The sequence below is a fragment of the Talaromyces marneffei genome, chromosome 5 (assembly GCF_009556855.1).
Source record: "Talaromyces marneffei chromosome 5, complete sequence".
Lineage (NCBI taxonomy): Eukaryota > Fungi > Ascomycota > Eurotiomycetes > Eurotiales > Trichocomaceae > Talaromyces > Talaromyces marneffei.
Genome location: NC_072352.1, coordinates 3,022,406 through 3,041,613, shown reverse-complemented (window position 1 = coordinate 3,041,613; position 19,208 = coordinate 3,022,406). Strand labels below are relative to the sequence as shown.

General features: G+C 46.6%; 4 protein-coding genes across 4 annotated transcripts; 2 read left to right on the top strand and 2 right to left on the bottom strand.

The window, feature by feature from the left end:
- Positions 1–89: 89 nt before the first annotated feature.
- Positions 90–2,202, top strand: EYB26_007417 (uncharacterized protein; the record flags this gene model as incomplete). Its single annotated transcript, XM_054266686.1, has 3 exons — positions 90–388; positions 440–1,928; positions 1,987–2,202. The coding sequence occupies 3 exons, from the start codon at positions 90–92 to the stop codon at positions 2,200–2,202; spliced, it is 2,004 nt and encodes a 667-aa protein (XP_054122661.1).
- A 1,374-nt stretch (positions 2,203–3,576) lies between these two features.
- Positions 3,577–4,199, top strand: EYB26_007416 (uncharacterized protein; the record flags this gene model as incomplete). The annotated part of the gene is made up of 3 exons (XM_054266685.1): positions 3,577–3,586; positions 3,823–3,960; positions 4,036–4,199. The coding sequence occupies 3 exons, from the start codon at positions 3,577–3,579 to the stop codon at positions 4,197–4,199; spliced, it is 312 nt and encodes a 103-aa protein (XP_054122660.1).
- Positions 4,200–7,464: 3,265 nt separating this feature from the next.
- On the bottom strand, positions 7,465–11,253 carry EYB26_007415 (uncharacterized protein; the record flags this gene model as incomplete). The annotated part of the gene is made up of 6 exons (XM_054266684.1): positions 7,465–7,741; positions 7,789–8,018; positions 8,072–8,237; positions 8,288–9,641; positions 9,692–10,541; positions 10,606–11,253. The coding sequence occupies 6 exons, from the start codon at positions 11,251–11,253 to the stop codon at positions 7,465–7,467; spliced, it is 3,525 nt and encodes a 1,174-aa protein (XP_054122659.1).
- Positions 11,254–14,131: 2,878 nt separating this feature from the next.
- Positions 14,132–17,329, bottom strand: EYB26_007414 (uncharacterized protein; the record flags this gene model as incomplete). Its single annotated transcript, XM_054266683.1, has 1 exon — positions 14,132–17,329. One exon carries the CDS (start codon positions 17,327–17,329, stop codon positions 14,132–14,134), a length of 3,198 nt encoding a protein of 1,065 aa, XP_054122658.1.
- Between the last annotated feature and the right edge of the window lie 1,879 nt (positions 17,330–19,208).

Here is a 19,208-nt window from a genome sequence, read left to right as displayed (position 1 = left end):
AAACCATTGAGCTACTCGATCTAACAAAACCAGGGTGGAATACCACTCATAATAGCCACCATTGGCTCTGTGATATATCATTGTATACAATGCCATACACTTCGCCGCTTCAAATGTCATCTGCAGCGCCACCTCACCTAGCACAAACTCCAGTTACCTCTGAGTCGCTTTCCCACATGCATACCCACTCGCCTTCGCTGGAGACCTCCTCTGCGTCCTCATCACACTCCTCCCACTCACTCCCTCATGCACATCCCCAACGCCAAACACTACCTCGTTCGTCGTTTTCATCACAATCATATCTTCGACGACACCGACGCAGTCCTTCGTATAGCAAAATATCGCTTCCGCCTGCTGGAGAAGGCAATTCGACCGACAGGACTTTATTGTAAGCCACCAGTCCTGGTTTTTTTTTTTTTGAATTTGGCTAACATCACAGGTCTATGACGGTCGACCCCCATGCTAGTCTTCGACAATCGCCTCCTCCCCGGAATAATGCCATCATCCCCTCAGGCGCCGTAATTTCACCACCGGAGTCGGCAGGAAACTCGAGCGATGAGGAAGGTTTGCCAACGGACGTCCGTCATATGGATTTGATCGACGCCGCCATTCGGACACTGAACGCTCAGAAGAAGAATGAAGAACGGGAAGAAAAGAAACAACCCAGCCCAATGGCTGGTGTAGTGCCCGCACTTACACCTGAAGCACGAAAGATTTCTCATTCGCGTTCGTCCACAGAAGGCAGTCTTTTGATTACTGACTCGATAGAGACGTCCTCTGAAAGTGATCGTGACGGAGATGATGAAGGACCCAAACCCCCCATGGTTCGCAAGAAATCTGGTGAACTGGTCCGTCCGGCCTTGCGGTCAAGACGTCGACCTTCCAGCATGCCTGGAACCCCGACCTTTTCGAAAAACGTCCACTTCGATGCGCAACTAGAACACATCCGACACTTTCTTCAGCTCGACAAGCCTTTGGCGGTCAGTGCCAACACCTCTCCAGTTGAGACATACTGCGAGGAGCACGAATACCCGTTCACAAGGCCACAGCCAAGCGCCGAATGGGAAATCAAGTTGCCCAATTTTCCTTCCAATCCAGCAACCCGTAAACAACAACCCGTCCGTTTGGAGCGTGTATTTCTCTCCCCTGATCACAAAAATCTGGTTGGTGTGGTATCTGTCGCCAATCTGGCGTTCCAGAAGCACGTTGTGGCTCGTTTTACTGTTGATTATTGGAAGACGGTATCTGAAGTCACAGCGGAGTATAACCACGATGTTCGCAAGAAGCAGGCTCACCACGGGTTCGATCGGTTTGATTTCAGCATCAAACTATCTGACATCACTGATTTGGGGTCAAAGACTCTTCAAGTCTGTATTCGCTATATAGTAGCGGGACAAGAGTATTGGGACAACAACGACAGCATGAACTATCAGATTCAGTTTGTCAAGTCTGAAAAGACCAAGACCAGTGATAAAAATCAGCAGCCGACCCGGGCCGGTGCTCGAACGTTGCCTCGCAGCAGAAATAACCCGTCTACTGCCACCAGGCCTCGTTCGATGCCGCCCGCCAGCTTTGGCGAGTTTGGTCCGTCCTTGGATGGGAGTGATCGACGTGACGACAGCTTAGGGTTTCGACTGACTGCTGTGGATTCACATGACTTGTTCGAAGCACCCAAGCCAAGAGAGAAGCCTGGTCGTCAAGCTTTTGGCAATCGATATGATTTTGGACTGTCGCTTTCGGCAGCACGAAGCAGTGGCGCTACCGAGGACCGCACTACTTTGTCAGCCAAAGCAAAGTCCATGTCTTCCCGAGGTGAAAGCGTGAGCACTGTCCATGCTCACCCGAGGGATGCTTTCCAGTCGTCTGCTATCGGCAAACCTCATTTGGAGTCACCTACCTACAAGGAATTGGTTGACAAGTACTGTTTCGTAAGTCAGCCACTCCGTTTGATGCTATCGTTGAGTGCATTTGAACTAACGGTTTTAGTTTGGCTCGCCCAAAGTGGAAGGCAGTTTAAACTCAAGCAAAAGCAATTCCGGCAGTGTATCGCCGGATAACATATCTCGTGTTGACTCGGGGGTTGCAATGAACTTGCAAGCTGAGAATGAACCTTCGAACAGTGGAATGAACTCGTTTAATGGATCGCCGATTATTTTCAATACCATGTACCGGTCATCTCCCTCTATCGGGATTCATGTCTGAATCGCCGCCTGCTGCTATTCGTGGTTAACCCAATCATTCCCGACTTACCTACTCAATCCTCACCACTATACGAACCATCCCCGCACAATCTAGCTCAGGTTGTGGAATCTTTCAACATACACCTAATATCCCGACATGATACCTATGAGCATATTTCGAACGTCTTCCGTCTTCTCTTCTATTTGATATTCAACATCCTTATTGTCTAATGCATTTTAACCGAGTCGCTATCCGTGGGTTTGATTTCTGGCGTTGGCTTGTCTCGAGTCTCTCGACAAGTATTGTTGCATTGTTTCGTTCACGGAGTTTGGGAAAAGTGTCGATCAAATCGAACATTGAAATTGTGTGGTTTTCTGTTTTTTCTTTTTGTTTGATGTTCAAGTCATCTCTACTTTCTGAGTTGAGGCGTTTTCTGTTGTTTCTGTTATGTATATTGTTATCGTCCGATGACCACCATGTTTTCAATTGTCATGGATGAGAGACGAGAAATGAGATTATGAGATGAGTTATGTTATACATATCGATATGCATATATCATTTATTTTGAACATTGAAGAAAAGAGTAGAAGCGTAGATGAGTAGATGAGGAGACGAGCAGTTATATAGGAATTGACTCATATTAGTAAGATAAATAGGTAGGTAGGGGGGGTACCTGAGTTCGTCCCTGCAGGTGTTCGGGCCTGATGAGCTGTCCAGAGGGGTGCCAACGTGTAGCAGGTACGAGTTAGAGTACACATGGAGCCACTTCTGACCGCTCGATTATGATGAATGATAAAATGGCTTGACTAGTACCGAGATAGATATTGTCCTTACCTATCATACACATAGATACGTAACTCGCTAATTTAGTCCTTTTCTTCGTCAAAGCGAGGAGTCAAGATCATTAGTTAACTAATCCCAAGCTTGTGAAAGGTAACACGTGACTTCCCGATTGGCTCTAGCCTACCCGGCGTCAACCTCCTTTGATTTCTGTGATCTGATTGGCCTCTCCAAACCGCGAAACAGTCGATCGGAAAGCAGCACCTCATAAGACACAATCAATCCGCCAATCACGCGCCCAAAAACACATTCTTTTATCATTGCTTTTAAGGCGGGCGGGCAGGCTTAGTCACCTGCCGCGCCATACTTCGGTATGCTGCCTTCCTGCTCATTTCTTATTTCTACTTACTAGTACTAACTCTGGTCCGACCGATGCTGTATTTAAGTGATTAATCCCCCTCCCCCCGCTCTTTATTATTTTTCTTCCTTTTTCCTTTCCCTCCACGCGTCCATTTTCATCTACCACCACGCATCGAATTTCATCGATTTGGTCGGGTTTCATCACTTTTTCATCGATTTTTCATCTCTTTTCGATTTAATACCTATTTCGTCAACATGTCTGGACGTAAGTATTTGTTTCTTTTTGTTTATTTGTCCCTGTTTTTTGACATTGTCGTGTCGTTGTGATGTAGGTGGTGTTAGAGGGCCGTGATGCATAGCCTAGCCTGCGTTACGTAAGCAACGCGCTACTTCAACCAACTTACATCACAACATGACATGACATGACATGACATAGTATTGTACTATGCTATATACTATAGCATCTTCTTGTCCGTTATTATATACTAACAGTCCACACAGGTGGAAAAGGCGGCAAAGGCCTCGGCAAAGGCGGCGCAAAGCGTCACCGTAAGATTCTCCGCGACAACATCCAGGGTATCACCAAGCCCGCTATTCGTCGTCTTGCGCGTCGTGGTGGTGTCAAGCGTATTTCTGCTAGTGCGTCCCCGTCCTTCTCCTATCTTTTTTCGTTTCAGGTGGATATGTGTACTAATGTGTTTGGGTGATGGGTAGTGATCTACGAAGAAACCCGCGGCGTCCTCAAATCATTCCTTGAATCCGTCATCCGTGATGCCGTCACCTACACTGAGCACGCTAAGAGGAAGACCGTGACTTCGTTGGATGTGGTCTATGCGCTTAAGCGACAAGGCCGTACTCTTTATGGTTTCGGTGGTTAGACTTTTGTTCTCTTCTGCCGGGTCGCGTCCATCTATCGATGTGTTTATGATGTCTTTCTTTTATTGATTATTCGGTTGGGAGATTGGGTCTGCTTTTGATTTGATTCCAGGTTATGGTTCGGTTCGGTTCGGATGGGCTAGGATAGTTATTTGTTTACTTTTACGGATTACAAGAATAAAGACTTCTTTATGCTGATATACTCCTTACTTGTAGATTTTGTTGTGATGATGGTTATTAATATTATTATCATTATCCCAAAAACCTCCTAAGTATAACAAACAAATGAAATGTCTATCCCAAACTCCGGTCCGTCAATGGTTTTTATCCGTGTTGTTGAATAAGCAGCTTATTGTAGATGCAGCGTCAAGTCTTCGCGAGGTGGTATATTGAATGAATGAATGAATCGACCAAAAATCAAAGTCGATAGCAGAGTGAATGAATGTGCAGTCATGTCGTGTCGTTCGTTGATACTTTTTTTCTTTTTTTTTTCTTTTCTGGCTTCTTTTGAGGCCAGACTTCTTGATTCAAGCCTGATATCCATCCGATTGATTGGTGAGAGTTCATTTCAACGAAAACACAGTCCCCGCAGCCTTGAAAAAGCTGTGGCGCTTCTTCTGCACATCCGTCAGAGAGGATGCAGACTTGCTCGAAGACGTGGAAGAGCTGCGCTTGGATGCTGCGAATGCCATAGCGAGTTGGAGTTGGGGGTCGGAACCGTCGAATTCGCGGCGAGTGATTTTGGGGGCGTCGAGACCGAACATTGTGATTATCTTAAGAGAGGGTTGGAGGAGATGGTTTGTTTGTATGTAGAAGGATGATGATGATGATAATGTAGAGGATGATTGATTGATATTTTGCTTTGGAGGCTGTTCTTGTTGGCCCTTGTTTGTTGTTCTTGTTTGAATTGTGACGAGGATAAGAACCAAATCCAACAGGAATCACAGCTCCTTATATACTTCTTCCAATCCCTCATAGACTTCGAAGTATACTTCAATATCACCAATTTTTTTTCTATAGACTTATTTCGAATCCACTCCAACTCCGAGACCAGCACGATCCATAACGATCCGGATCCAAAGGGCCAGAATCAAGCCACTAGGCCCGGCATATTCAAATTCCTGACCAACCAGAACCACAGTATGAGCCTTGTGAGGCCTGGCTTGTTGACGGAGTCCTTATGGAGTATAGAGTGTGGACAATGTATGCAGGGAAAACATTTGTCACGGCTACTCCGAGAGACATCGGATTAGAGTGGATTCTTATTCCGAGGACGATTGTTTATTCCGATGGATCCACTTTTTACCGACCTCAGCCCTGCAGAGAGTATGAACTATTGCACGGATCAGGATGATGTCTTTTTTAGGCTACGGAGTGGTAGTGGAAGGCTAGGAATGAGAACTCCGCGCTCTGTAGGCGTGGCCAGGAACATGGCTGTGTGCATCATGAGTCAACCTTAGTCATAGTTAGTTATGTTTGTCGACGTCATTTGCGAGGTTTGTCTTTTGTAATTGAGGTATTATTAAGCAGGCTTAGTTCGTCTAGTTATGAGTCACGTAGTTAGCATACTACGTAGTATGTATGGACGATGGAATAGACTCGACGAGTCTATAGAGTCTACAGAAACAAGGCTACAACGCAGAAAAGTAAACAATCGCCTATCCTCGGCCCATCATCTCCATAAACCAGACATTTATTCCCCGTAACCCATGGCCTCAAAGAGAAAATGGATCTTCGCCATCACCTTGTTACATCGTAGTGATCCTACTCATGCTGAAAATTTTTTTCTTTCTTCAGGTACAACTGTCAGGGGCAATGAGGTTTGTATAACATAACAAAAACGCCATAGACTCCACTTTGGGAATGAATGGCTGGTTAGGGCTTGCCGCGGGATAGCCCTAATGGGATTGAGACTTTTCTGACGCGCGGCCCCACTTTTGATGAGGGTTGTTGTCAAGGATCAACATCCCCTAGTACTGATCAATTAATTGCATTGAATATTGAGACTATCTTTTTTATATCGTTCATCTGCACTGGATACTCGTAATGTGTGATTAACACGTCACTAAGACAAACTTGCAACATGTACCATGGATTATGGACAGAATTCAGCAGTGATGAATGAAGGATAGAGCGGGAGGAGCAATCATTACACATGTCCAACCGTGTTTGATGATGCCCAAGGGGATTGAATTCAATGGACCAGGGTGCTTGCACGAGTCACAATTGACATGACTGCAGCTTGTCTTCATCTTGTTGAGCATCGGGTTTCGGTCCATGTCGAGAATAAAGGTACAACCGCTCGTAGCAGATTCAAGATATAGTTTCTGGTATATGAAATGGCCCAGATGAATGACAAGAGCATTGTGAAGAGAGGAAAGCCGTCTATCGTTGGTTTATAACTAGGCAGTTGCTTATTCCTACAAGCCCAAGCACATGGATTACAATCTCATACAGCAACATTGGGCGTATTGTAGCCATACACGTGGCGTTCAGCCTTGCCAAAGCAGAGATACCTAGGTCATGGAGTCTAATTATCGCCCGGATTTCTATATTTTATCTCTCCATATAATCAAAAATGCCTTTGCATCTAGAAGTTTGATAGTGGACTGTTCTGCCGTGCATGATGCGTAACCCTAAGAATATCTAGTTCGGGTTAACTATCCGTAGATGCCCCTCGATATTCTCGGTTTGCCGTCGCCCCAAAAACTGGGTCTCGGAGTTCGAGGGTCCAGTCTCGGATAGCATCGGAGTAAATTGTTTTTTATTTAACCTCAAATACTAACTAACACATGCACTCTGGAGCTCACGTAAATGGCTACGGAATTACGTATTTTATTGAATATAGTTGCCTATGTTTCCCTCGGAAAAGGAGTAGACAGATCTAGAATCACTATGTCGTTATCAGCACCAAGTCAAGAACTTTCAATTAGACAACGCCGTCTTTCAACAAGTCTATGTATAAGAAAAAGAAATGAAAAAAACTATTACTAAGTCGCGGCGTCAAAGACTCCGAGCGTAAAAACAAACGTGTAGATGTACATGCATATCCATGACAGCGTGGTAACAACATCAACAGCAACAACAGCAACAACAGACAGACAGACAGACAGAAGAAAGACAAGACGCTAAGAATCATGAAAACGCGCCGGTCTATGCAGAGGCAAAAAACATATACAAACGTAGAAATGAAGAGAGAGAGAGAGAGAAAAAAAGAATAAATACAAAAAAAAAAAAAAAAGAACGAAAGAAAAACTGTAAAATCTATTAGGGCTTCTTCTTGATATGATGTTTGCCTGTATCCTTCTCTGATACAAAGCTATTACCACCGCCGCTCTTTGTGTTGCTATTAGAATGATAATCGTCTGTTTCTAGGATTCGAATGAAACGTTGTACAGAAAAGCCGCCCGATGCGAGGTATATGATTACAAGCCATGCTGAGAATATATTGGCCACGTGGTGAAGGAGGTAGGCGTATGAGACACCGTAGAGAGCTGAGTACCCAGCGAGGCAAAAGAGAAGGATGTACGTTATATGTTTGGCTCTGTTTTCATTAGTACGGTCATTAAAACAGCGATGGGAGAGACAAACCGTGAGAAGATTCGCGGAATCATGAGTCCGCTGGTCATGGTCTCCACGAGGATAAGGAATGGCATGATGGATAGTACGTTGTGGTGCGAGGAAAATGGTGTCAACCAGTGTACAGCCAGATTGTGTACCCAGACCACGAGTACAAGAATGTTGATTGGGAGGACCCAAAGCATGAGCGTAAAGATCGAGTGCGCATAGTTGAAGAAACTCGCGCTTTTTGCCTGTCGCTGCTACCGTCAGTCAGTACATAACTCACAAAGACCGAGTTTCATGGGCTAAGTACCGTCTCTCGAACATGCCACAGTGCCCGTACACATGTCGCCACTTGCACCATGCATGCAACCATGTATGCAAATTGGTATGGTATCACAGTTGCAACAAGAACTAGCAGTATGCAAGCGTTGATTATCCTTCGGCGCGGACTTGGATGGGAGAAAATCGGTCCGTTCCTGAACGAATTAGCTTAGAATCATAATAATAGACTTCGATGAGTACAAACCGGTCTTCGCGGCGAATGTAGCCCGTCCTTGTCCGCAGCATCCCATACAGCGATGACAACAAGCTCAAAATCAACAAAGATGCATAATTTATTACAACACATGCACCAATGCTAACCAGTCCAAACAAAGGAACAAGGAACCAGAAAAATGCATCCTGTGCTCCGAGGAGAAGATCATATTTGGTGAAATCAACTGCTGTGTCTGTCGAATTCCGGCGCCAATGGAAGGGATCATCATTCGGAGGAAGTCGTCGGCTAGAGGCGAGTGACGATGCCAATAATGACAATATGGCAATAACTATAGGAAGCGATGAGCGTAGACAAAGGTTCAAACTCTCCATGAACGTAATGAAATAGCCCGTTTCGTCATAAATTTTGAATTGTTTACGCAGAACAAGAGCAACAACCAATAGCGGGAATGCTGCAAAAACGGTTCTATAACGCATCACCAGTTCTCCACAACTGTGCGGAATGCTGACTTTCAACGACAATTCAACGCTCGATGCGCATGTTGGGTCGGACCATAAGTGGAAAGAAACTCCATACGCTGCTTCTTCACGTAACGGTGGAGGCATATATGGGGCCACACCATGAAGGTTTACATCGACATCATGGACATTGACAAAAAACTTGGATTCGTGAGGCTCCGGCATTGACTGGCGCAAAAGAGGAGTGAAGAGTGGAGACGAATCAGAGCAGCCTGCACTGTGTACCGAAAGTTTGTACGCAAGTAAGCTCGAATGTAATGACGGAATCTTGACTTCTGTAAGCATCGGCCTGTTGGCGGGCAGCTTCATATGAAGTCCGACACTGAGCAACCTTCCAAGTCCAACGCGAGTCGGAATAACTGCATCGGAGCTATCGGAAAACTCTGCAATCACCCATCCGTTCGTGCGAGCCTGAGCTTTGTCTACCACGGCGACGAACTGATGGTCGGACAATTCCTCCAACTCGTATTGCAAATACGAAAAAGGCGGGCCTTCGCTGAATGCGTTTTGTGATGAAGACGTAGATGCGGGAAGATGTATCCTATCTGGAGCCGCATTCTTACATGCTAGACGTGTGGAGCCTGACCCACCACGCGAAAGATCTATCCTCATTGAGAAGAGGGAGGCTCCACGTCCGGCTTGCATGGGGAAAACCGTACAAAACAGGACCTCCAACTTTCCATCTGGTTGGTCAAAAGGCTGGTCTGTAAGGAGAGTGAATTTCTTCCCTGGAACACCTTGCGGAGGAACGGGCATTAGATGCGCTACCGAATCTTGATGATTCCCTAACTCGCGTAGAACGAGACGTTCGCCTTGGGGCAGGATTTTGTTGGTGCTCGACTCTAGTGTAAGAAGGTAATCGGGTTCTACATCAATCGAATTAGTAGGAAAACTATAGAAAGGAGAAAGAGCTTACCCTGCTGTGGAAGCGTGCGCTCCGCGGTTGACTCCATCCCGGTCAAGAACCATTTCTTGAAAATGCGCATACGTTCCGCTCGGGGCTTAGTCTGACTTGGCCGATGGACATCCACCACCTCATAAAGTGATTTAATCACAACTTTTCGGAATTGATCGCACCAGGTGATGGACAAATGATCGGTTCCTACCCACACATCCGGGATACTCGATGTAAATACCGTGAAGCCGTGAGTCTCAGGAACAAGTGAAGCGAGACTAGAATAGTCTGATGGAACAACATTATCCCTCGCACCTCCTGCGATTGATATCAATGTGACATGCCAAAGGGGGTTGTTGTTTGCCCATTCCTGCAAATATGCGCCTCGCCAATAGTCGTTGATTTGCTTGTAGGTATGGACAATGTCGGAATCAAAGGATACAGGTGGCTTGGCGTGGGGAGCAGACATGGTGATAATGGTGTTAACGGAGTTCGCTTGGTAATTGGCCATGGTCAAGACTGTGCGCGCCACAATACCACCCATTGAGTGGCCGATCAAGATAACGGAACTCGGATCCGGTAGACTGGGATCGCGATGCGAGCGATTGGGGTCGTGGTATAGAGAGAGAATATACGCAAGTGCCTCGTTGACGTATTCCGCTTGATCCAAAATAGTCTGACCGTGGAAGGCAGCCATATCCTCATTGAAGTCAACCATAAAAAAATCCAAGTTGCGAGTTCCTGCGTCCAGACGGTCCTTATCATACGAAATAACGTCCTGAAAGTGTCGCGAGGCTTCGGCGGCCAGTGAGCGGACCTGTTTGTAGCTACCAGCGTTTCCGGGGAGAAAGAGAACTGGTGCACCACTTAGCTAGATCCATATCAGTTAGTATTTCGAACTCTTATGAACTATAACGATTGATAGAGGAACATACCCCGATGTTCTCCTGCGAATAATGGTCGACACCCTCTTCGCGGTAGAGATAAAGATTGTATTTGCTTGCAAACCTCGTATGCTCAGCATCGAATCCGACCATTCGCAAATAAGTCGGACTCATCATGGGCACCCGACAGCCATCGGCGCCAACAGACCGATTCACAAAGGAATGTGCGATGTATAGGAGAAAGAAGACACCGGCAAGTGCGGTGGACAGAGCCAGAATAGATATCGACCACGGACTGCGAAGCCGATGGTGTCGAACGCGCTGAGAGGTTTCTGGCGAGCTCTCAAAAGAGAGTTGCCGGGACGCCAAGGGCATCATTGCGGCCGTTGGCTTGGGGGAAGGCGTCGGCGACGGGGAGGCATGCGAAGCTGAGGCGAGAGAGGAGAAGGAGTTTCGGACGGCACTCGAGGTCCGGGATCGAGGGGAAACGACGGAATTATTATTATTATTGAGGCGATGATCGGAATTTGTGAGAGCAACGGGAGTAGAAGCTATTTGCGACTGCAAGGCTTGGTCGGTATCTGAGTTCGCGGTGGTTGTTGAAGCTCCATGACCAGGATCGGTTGACAGGCGCAGAGGCGGACGACTCTTCGAGGAATGGTCGGTCCCGTCCGAATTGTCGGACGAGCGCCTCTGCATTTGATGAATCGGCTTCTCAGCTCTCAGTTCATAACCTCATGATCCTATCGATGAGTTTAGATGTCAAATCAGGAGCAATGGAGGCTGGGGATTTTGGGGGGGGGGGGGGAGACGTCCAGTCTTGGTAGGTACCTATCTTGGAACTCTTGGAATGCGCACTAACCTTGAGTTGCAGCCAATCAGAGCCCCCCGACGCGTGGATTTTTCTGCCAAGCAACGGCAAGGCGGTCAGACTGAGCTTGTCGCCCTGAATAACTTCATTCTATGACGATCTGACTGATATTTCAACTTAAGTACATCTTTTCGACTTCGTGAAAGTCTAATAGGGTTGGAGCAAGACCCACGTTTATTGTAGTGGTGCTACGTACGTAGCGATATTAGCGAATGTGACCATAGGGCGTAGTATAACATGGCTTGCTTTGAATCTAAAAATTTCGTATACCGTATGCTTCGCTGCTAATAGGCGCCCATATTTCAATGTTTAATATATATAAATATGAATTTAACTCGCACCTATTATCTACCCTCTAGGACGCCTTACGACTCGGGTTCGATATAACTAATAACTAACTTAGAGGGTAACTATGCGGAAAGTCATTCTTCGTCAGTTGGCTGGCTGAGTTGAGATAGTGATATCTAAGGATAAAAATACATAAAGGACTGAGACCGGAACCCATATCTAACGACAGTTTTTGAAGCTTTTCCCACATTCCGAAAAACATAAAAATAAGGGTTCCTGTCTTAGTCCTTTATATACAACTCGAGCATCTTGAGCTTGGGACTCCCTACGTCGTCGCGTTCGATGCATCAGCGTCGGTCATTGCCATCGCATCTCAATCAACATCTTCGGCGCTACTTTATGATTACCGATTCTCACTTCAAGGTTCTGTACCAGGGATGTCATAATCAACAGGTATATTCGATGCTACAACATGAGTGAGCCATGAAAATTCAAGAGAGCTCACTTATAAAGGAGAAGACAATTCAATACAAGGATTGCCGATATGTGGCAGAGAAGTGATCAAGTGAGTAATTATGCTCTATCTGATGGGCGGGGTGGGCTGCTTCAGTATTTTGTAGAAGTTCAATCGAACGGGTTGGTGAAGTAAAATTAGTGAAATGTTCAAGTAGTCTATTGTTCAAGTCCATCTTTAGAAGTAGCTCTCTAGTTGTGGGAGAAAATTAAATTTAGCTTGCGCGAGATTCTAAGTATAAGATAAGATGGTAGTGAAGTAAGAAGTCCTACGTTTAAGTAGTATGATGAGGATGGAGTCAAGTTAAATAAAGAGCTTCAAGAGCAGATTTTCAACCAGCTTATTAATAAGAAACAAAAAAGTAAGGATAGTTGTAGTACTGTCTGATGTAATATTTAAGGCAAGTCATAGTAGATTATAAGGCGATTCCAAGCTATCGTTGTTGTATAGGGAAGTCGAGTCGAGATGTTGGCTTATGTGATATGATGGTTTCAAGCTTTGTCATCATGAGGTACTGGGTATATAGTCAAATTCTAGATAGGACTCTTGTCTCATAACAATATCCTATTGTATTTAACAGTACCCAGTGCGTAACTCCTTTAGTAGATGACGACCTTATTATATCAGTATAGGGACTCTATTCGAGCTTAGACAAAAGACCTTAGAAGACTTAATTCTACAGCTAAATACACCCACTTCATTATCATCATTATTATAAATGTAATCCTTATTTTATTTATTGCTGCAGGGGTAGCAAGAATTAGCAATTCTCAACTTATCTTCACGTTCCTTCAGGAGCTGAAAAAGCTCATCTGGGGTTCAGTATTGAACACCACGAGGACGGGACGGGGGCAGGCGGTATTTGCATCAGGAGCCCGAGGTGTTTGAGGTGGCCGGACTTCGTGAGATGAGGATTAGACTAGATAATTTCATCGACCTCATGGAAATAATGGTCCAGTTGGGCAAATAACCCCGGCATCTCAACATGATCAAAGTATCAAATACTGTGATAAACGAACCACTAAATACACCTAGGATGACCGCTCCGAATCTGGAGAATCGAGATCCAGAGTTGAACTACTCAATCCGCTCACATTTTGCCCCTATAGCTGCACACTCCAAGTTGAAAACTGAGGCAAAAATAAAGTTGAATGCAACCGATCAAAATCGAGGTAAAGATTGGATCATGCAAGATTATTCTAATTATAGTCTAGCTTGGACGCAGCTCCATGGAGCTATCCTGTTTCGGGATTAGCTTCGGGTACTCCTCGTGGTACGGGAATCTGCAACGCCAAGATTCAAAGTCTTGGCACTTCTATATAGAACACCACAGAGAGCGTAACAGTACGATTTTTCACAAGTACAACGCAATATGGAAGGATATGAATGTGTAAACTATATGGGCATTCAGAAACATAAGAATAGATACATTTGACCACGCAGAGAGTAACAAATGAAACGAGACATAGGAAACATGCATTAATCATAACTGAACTCCGTTAACCATGAGATAAACCAATAAGGAATGTTTTCCAGTTGTTTTTTATCACTTTTTACTCGTCTTCATCAGAGAAAACTTCCTCTCCACGCTTGCAACGAGCCATACGGTCCTTGCGCTTCTTACGAAGCTCAGAGGCCGACAACTTCGCCTTTTTCTTGGTCTCCTCGATTTTATTTCCCATAGCATCAAACTTGACTTCATCCGGGTCCTACGACAATTTACAGTACAACAAAAGATCTGAATGTGTAAAGTCTATATGCATTCGAAGGCACAGGAATAGATACATTAAGACCACGCAAAAAGTAAACAAGGAAATAAGACATAGGAAATATGCATTACTCATAAACTAAACTCCGCTAACCATGAAATTCCTCTTTTTGGTTTTTTTTTGTTCATTTCAAGTTTACTCTTCATCAGAGAACACCTCCTCTCCTCGCTTGCGGCGAGCCATCCTATCCTTTCTCTTCTTCCGGAGCTCGCTTGCGGACAACTTAGCCTTCTTCTCGACCTTCTCGACTTTGTTTCCGAGCGCGTCAAATGTGTCTTCCTCGTCCTTTTTGGTCTGGTCGATGCGGACACCTGACCCCTGCCCTTGTACCCAATTGTGACCAGAAGGAGTCATTCTTCCATCCATAACAGCCCAAACTTCCTCGGTGAGGTTCTCGGTGAACTCACGGGAGTGAGTGATAATGACGACACCACCCTCGAAGGTCTTGATAGCCTTAGACAAGGCACCAAGGGAGTCACGGTCAAGGTAGTTGGTAGGCTCGTCAAGGACGATCAAGTGAGGACGTTGCCAAGAGCAGGCGGCAAGGACGACCTTGACACGCTGACCACCAGAGAGACCACGCATACGGGAGTGAGAAACAAGCTCAGCATCGAGACCGAAGTTGGCACAGTGGATTTCAATCTCACGACGAACCAAGGGACGGAACTGACCGCTAGCAAGGGCTTCCTTCTGATCGACCTCGGCAACCATCTTAGCGTGAGAGGCCAAGATTTCGTTACGAGGAATCCAGGCGTTGTCCTGAGTAGACATAGGAGTCCACTTCTCGTTCTTCATACCAATGTTGTCACCAAGGGCGAAAGAACACTCATACTCGTAAGAGTTCTTGAACTTACGACGAGAGTGGATACCAATGACACGACGAGAGGTACCTTCGATCTTGTAGATCTTGTCCATAGCCTTCTCATCTTCCTCAGTGACGATCTTGTTGGCACGGTCCATGGTCTCACGGTCCTCGCCAGTCTGGAAACGCCACTGAATGTACTCGGAAGGAGTCTTGTCCAGATGGTTATCGATATGAGCGAAAGCGTGTTGCTTAATGTAAGCAATACGGATGTTCTCGTGCTGGTAGACATCACCAGCAGTGGGGATAAGTTCACCAGTCAAGACGTTAACAAGAGTAGACTTTCCAGCACCGTTGGGACCAATGACGGCAATACGAGATCCAAGAGAGACCTGGAAAGTGATGTCCTGGATCTGAGGCTTGGGAGTACCGGGGTACTGGAAGGACATGTTGGTGACACGGACAATGGCCTTAGCCTTGGTCTTGACACCCTCAAGGAAACCGGGCTCGGGGAACTTAAACTCCATCTCAGAGGCACCGAGCTCGTAGTAGGAGCGAGCAGAGGGAACCTTCTTGACGAACTCACTGAGAGTACCACGGTAGCGGCGGAGCTTGAAGCGCTCATAGTGAATAACGTGCTGGATGACATTGTCCAAGAACTTGCTATCGTGGGAGACAATGATGGAAGTGCAAGGAGAGTTGATGAGGTACTGCTCCAACCAGGCAACGTTCTTGACGTCCAAGTGGTTGGTGGGCTCGTCGAGAAGCAGGATATCGGGCTTCTCGAAGACGGCACGGGCCAAAGCCAACTTCATCTTCCAACCACCAGAAAGAGAGGTGATGGGGTTCTCGAACTGCTCCTGGAGGAAACCGAACTCAAGAAGCTGGGCCTCAATCTCCTTCTGAGGAAGGTTAATACCAACGCTCTCGAGCTTCTTCTGGGTCCAGCCAATGACGGTCTGCTCAGTATCAGCAGCGTCAAGGTCGTGCTCGACGAAGACAGTCTTGACCTCGCTCTTCTTGGGGAAACCCTCGACCTGCTCGTTGTTGATGGCACGCATGAGGGTGGACTTTCCAGAACCGTTAGGTCCCAAAAGACCGTAACGCTGACCACGCTTCAAACGCAAGTGAGTCTGGTTGAGCAAGATCTTAGCACCGTAAGCCAAGTTGAAGGTACAGTTGCAGAGATCCTCTCCTTCTTCTTCGTCAGGGTTGATTTCCTCCTCCTCAGTGGCAGCAGGAGAAGCACGCTTGCGGAGAGTCTCGGCAGTGGACTTGGCATCAGCCTCACCGATGAGAGCGACCAAGTAAGGAGTGGTGTTCTCAGTCCAGCTGATAACCTCAACAACCTTCTCGTCAATGAGCTGACCGGCAATAGCAGAAATATAGTCAATGGTGGCCTCGCAGCCGGCAATTTGAGCCTTGTACTTGGGCTCAAGGATCTCCTTGAGGATAGCGGAGACGGTAGCAACATCACCGGCGTGAGACACTTCGGGGATCTTGCCGTCCTTGACATCACCGACACGGATCAAAGTGTCAAGGGCTTGCTTGGTCTTTTCACGAGCCTCAGGGTCGGCGAGAGTCTCGTGGTTCTTGTTGAGAGCGGGCATCAACTTGGGCAAGAAAGAGGCGACGATCTGAGGATCCTCGACAAGCTTACACATGTTGTCGACGATGACGGCAGACTTACGCTTGATGGCAGTCTCACGCTCAGCAAGACCACGCTCAAGAAGAGGAACCATGATGGCCAAGGTAGGCTCGTGAACATCAGTGACGAAAGTGGTAGCACCGAGCAAGTGAACAGTCTCAGGGACATTCTCAGGCTTGGAAATACACTTGATGAGCTCAGGAATGAAACGCTCAATATCCTTGTTGACGATCAAGCCACAGATCTTCTCCATGGTACCGTAGGCGGCCTTCTTGACCTCAGGCTTGGTGTCCCACATGGATTCGGAGACGACAGGAATGAGGTCTGGGACGAGGAAAGCAAGCTGGGCAGGGGCGGTCTCAACAAGAGCTTCAATGCACTGAAGACCGGTCATCTTCTCGGGCCACTTCTGGGCAGAGAGAATGGAGTTGATGATGGAAGGAAGGGCAGCCTTTGTGGCGTTAGGGTTGATGGCCTTAACGAGAGCGATAGCAGCCACCTGGGCAGCGTTCTTGACATTGGTCATCTTGTCACCAACGGCATTGAGGGTGGGGCCCAAAAGAGTGACCAAGTGAGGCTCGACACCGGGAGCAACGGAAGAGTGCTCAGCGATGGCACGGATGGCCTCAACGGCACGCTCACGAGCGTTGGCATCCTTCTTGTTGGAGAGCTGCTTCTTGAGGGACTCAACAGCCTTGAGGGGGACGATCTTCTCCTCGATGGGGCCGTTCAAAAGAGTGGCGAGGTTGTTGGCGTGAATGTTGGCCTCATCGGGGGTCTTGGAGATGGACAAGTTCTGGATCAAGCTCTCGACAACGGCGACGGAGTCGGCGGTCTCCTTGCCTGAGACGGCGGGAATGGAAGAAACATCAACAGCAGGCATTTTGGTGTTGGACGACGTGGTGAAAATCGTGAAAGGGAAATATTAGAGGCGGCGGAAAATGCAAAGACTGATCTATGAGGGTATCTGCAAGTCTTTTTTTTCGGTGGTTTTTGTTTGTGGCGGCCGACGTATCTGCGGGTTTTGCTCGCAAATGCGTTACTCGAAAGAGGCCCGAAAGACAGAAAAAACGATTCTATCTGCTGTCTAATCTAATTCTTGTAGACAAGAAAGACGAAAAACAACGACCCGACCTCTTGTATGTAAGAGACGAAGGGAATATTAGGTAGGAAAGGGAAAAAAGAGAACTGAAAGATAGTAGGAAGAAGAAGAAAAAGGAGGGGTGAGGGAGAGTGGGCTGGCAAGATTATTTATCGCTGTGTGGCCCCTCGCCCAACCGCCCAAGCCGACTAGTAGTAATTTTTTTTTTTTTTTTTTCCTTTTTCTCTTAGGGCAAAGGCAAAAACAAATTTTTTCGTCCCAAAAATTTTTACTTTTTTCTCTTCGGGAAAGGCTCCGGTTTAATTCCCGATTAGGACTAATGGCGAAGAATTTGCAACGTGCTATGCCTGAAACAGATACGGTCCACTCAGCCACGATGTCTCAGCGGTGATTGGCTGATCGTATAGTTCCTGTGCTCTGATTGGTGCAATGGCCGTGGCCTCAAAAAGCGGTGGGAGGCAAACACTCTAACAACTGTCTATTTCCCCCAGGATTTGCCATTTAGACTATTACTCTACTGCATGACAGAATGAAACAGGAAGATGTTGACTCGACAATTAGTTAGAAATGCCGGCCAAAGCCTGTTCGCAAAATAAGGGGGTTGAGGTTGGACTGTACGTGGCCTCCCAACTTGGTGCTCGTACTACGAACTAACCAGGAGTGGCCACCCAACCAGATTCGTGACTCGCACACGCGCCTGCGACATGGATAACCGCTACGTAGCACGTCCCTAGGTACCGACGTAGCAATAATAAAATAGAATTTGTTTTAGTCTCAAAGGGGGAAGACATTCCTCAACCAACGTGGAACGATGTGACAAGCCGACCCGAGAAATCATCGAGCGGCTATTACGGGCAGCCTCTCTCGATCCTATTCGAGAACCGTTCGTTCGTTCTAGAAGGACTGAAAAAGTGAGAGGATCATAGATTTTCTGGAGTGAATACTACTGAGTATGTATGGAGTACGTACAAGGCTGGTAGGCTGGCAGTTAGGTCTAAATTCTAATTTAGTGGCCACCCACCCCAGCCGGGCTAGCTGATCGGGATCTATCTTATTTCGTGCAGGCAGTGTACGGAGTACTAGGGAGCGATCGGCTACACTCTCGAGAGATGCTCGTACGGGGCTATGCTATGCACACACAAACCGTCGTGCCAGACCAGCGATAGGCTACCTCGATACTAGATAGGCTCGGTTCTCGTCGGCCTGCCTGGAACTATTGGACGTATTCGTAAATGGGTAACTAAATTCCCCCCTGAACATCTTGTCAAAGAAGAAACATAGTCCCGTTCTGAACAGGTAAGTTAGGGGCTTGTTTATGCCGGAGATTATTTGATTTGATCTGCATTAAATCATATTCCATGTCTGAATCAAGGCTTCTCCGGCATATCGTCTAGAAAAAATTATAATCTGGACTCCTGGAGTAACTATGGGGTAGATTAGAGAAGGTCTTGTTGGCACCGACATTGCGTCGTGGTCTAGGATTTTTAGTACCGTAAATATCCTATTCACGCTCTCGAAACATGGGTCTGTTCAATCCAGCCCCTTACCGACATTCCGTGCTTACTCCTGATTACAAGTTACAAGTCATCGCGTATTAATGCTTACCGCTGAACAAAGTTAGCCCCTTGACAACGCTATCAAAATTTAGCCCCGAAATAAG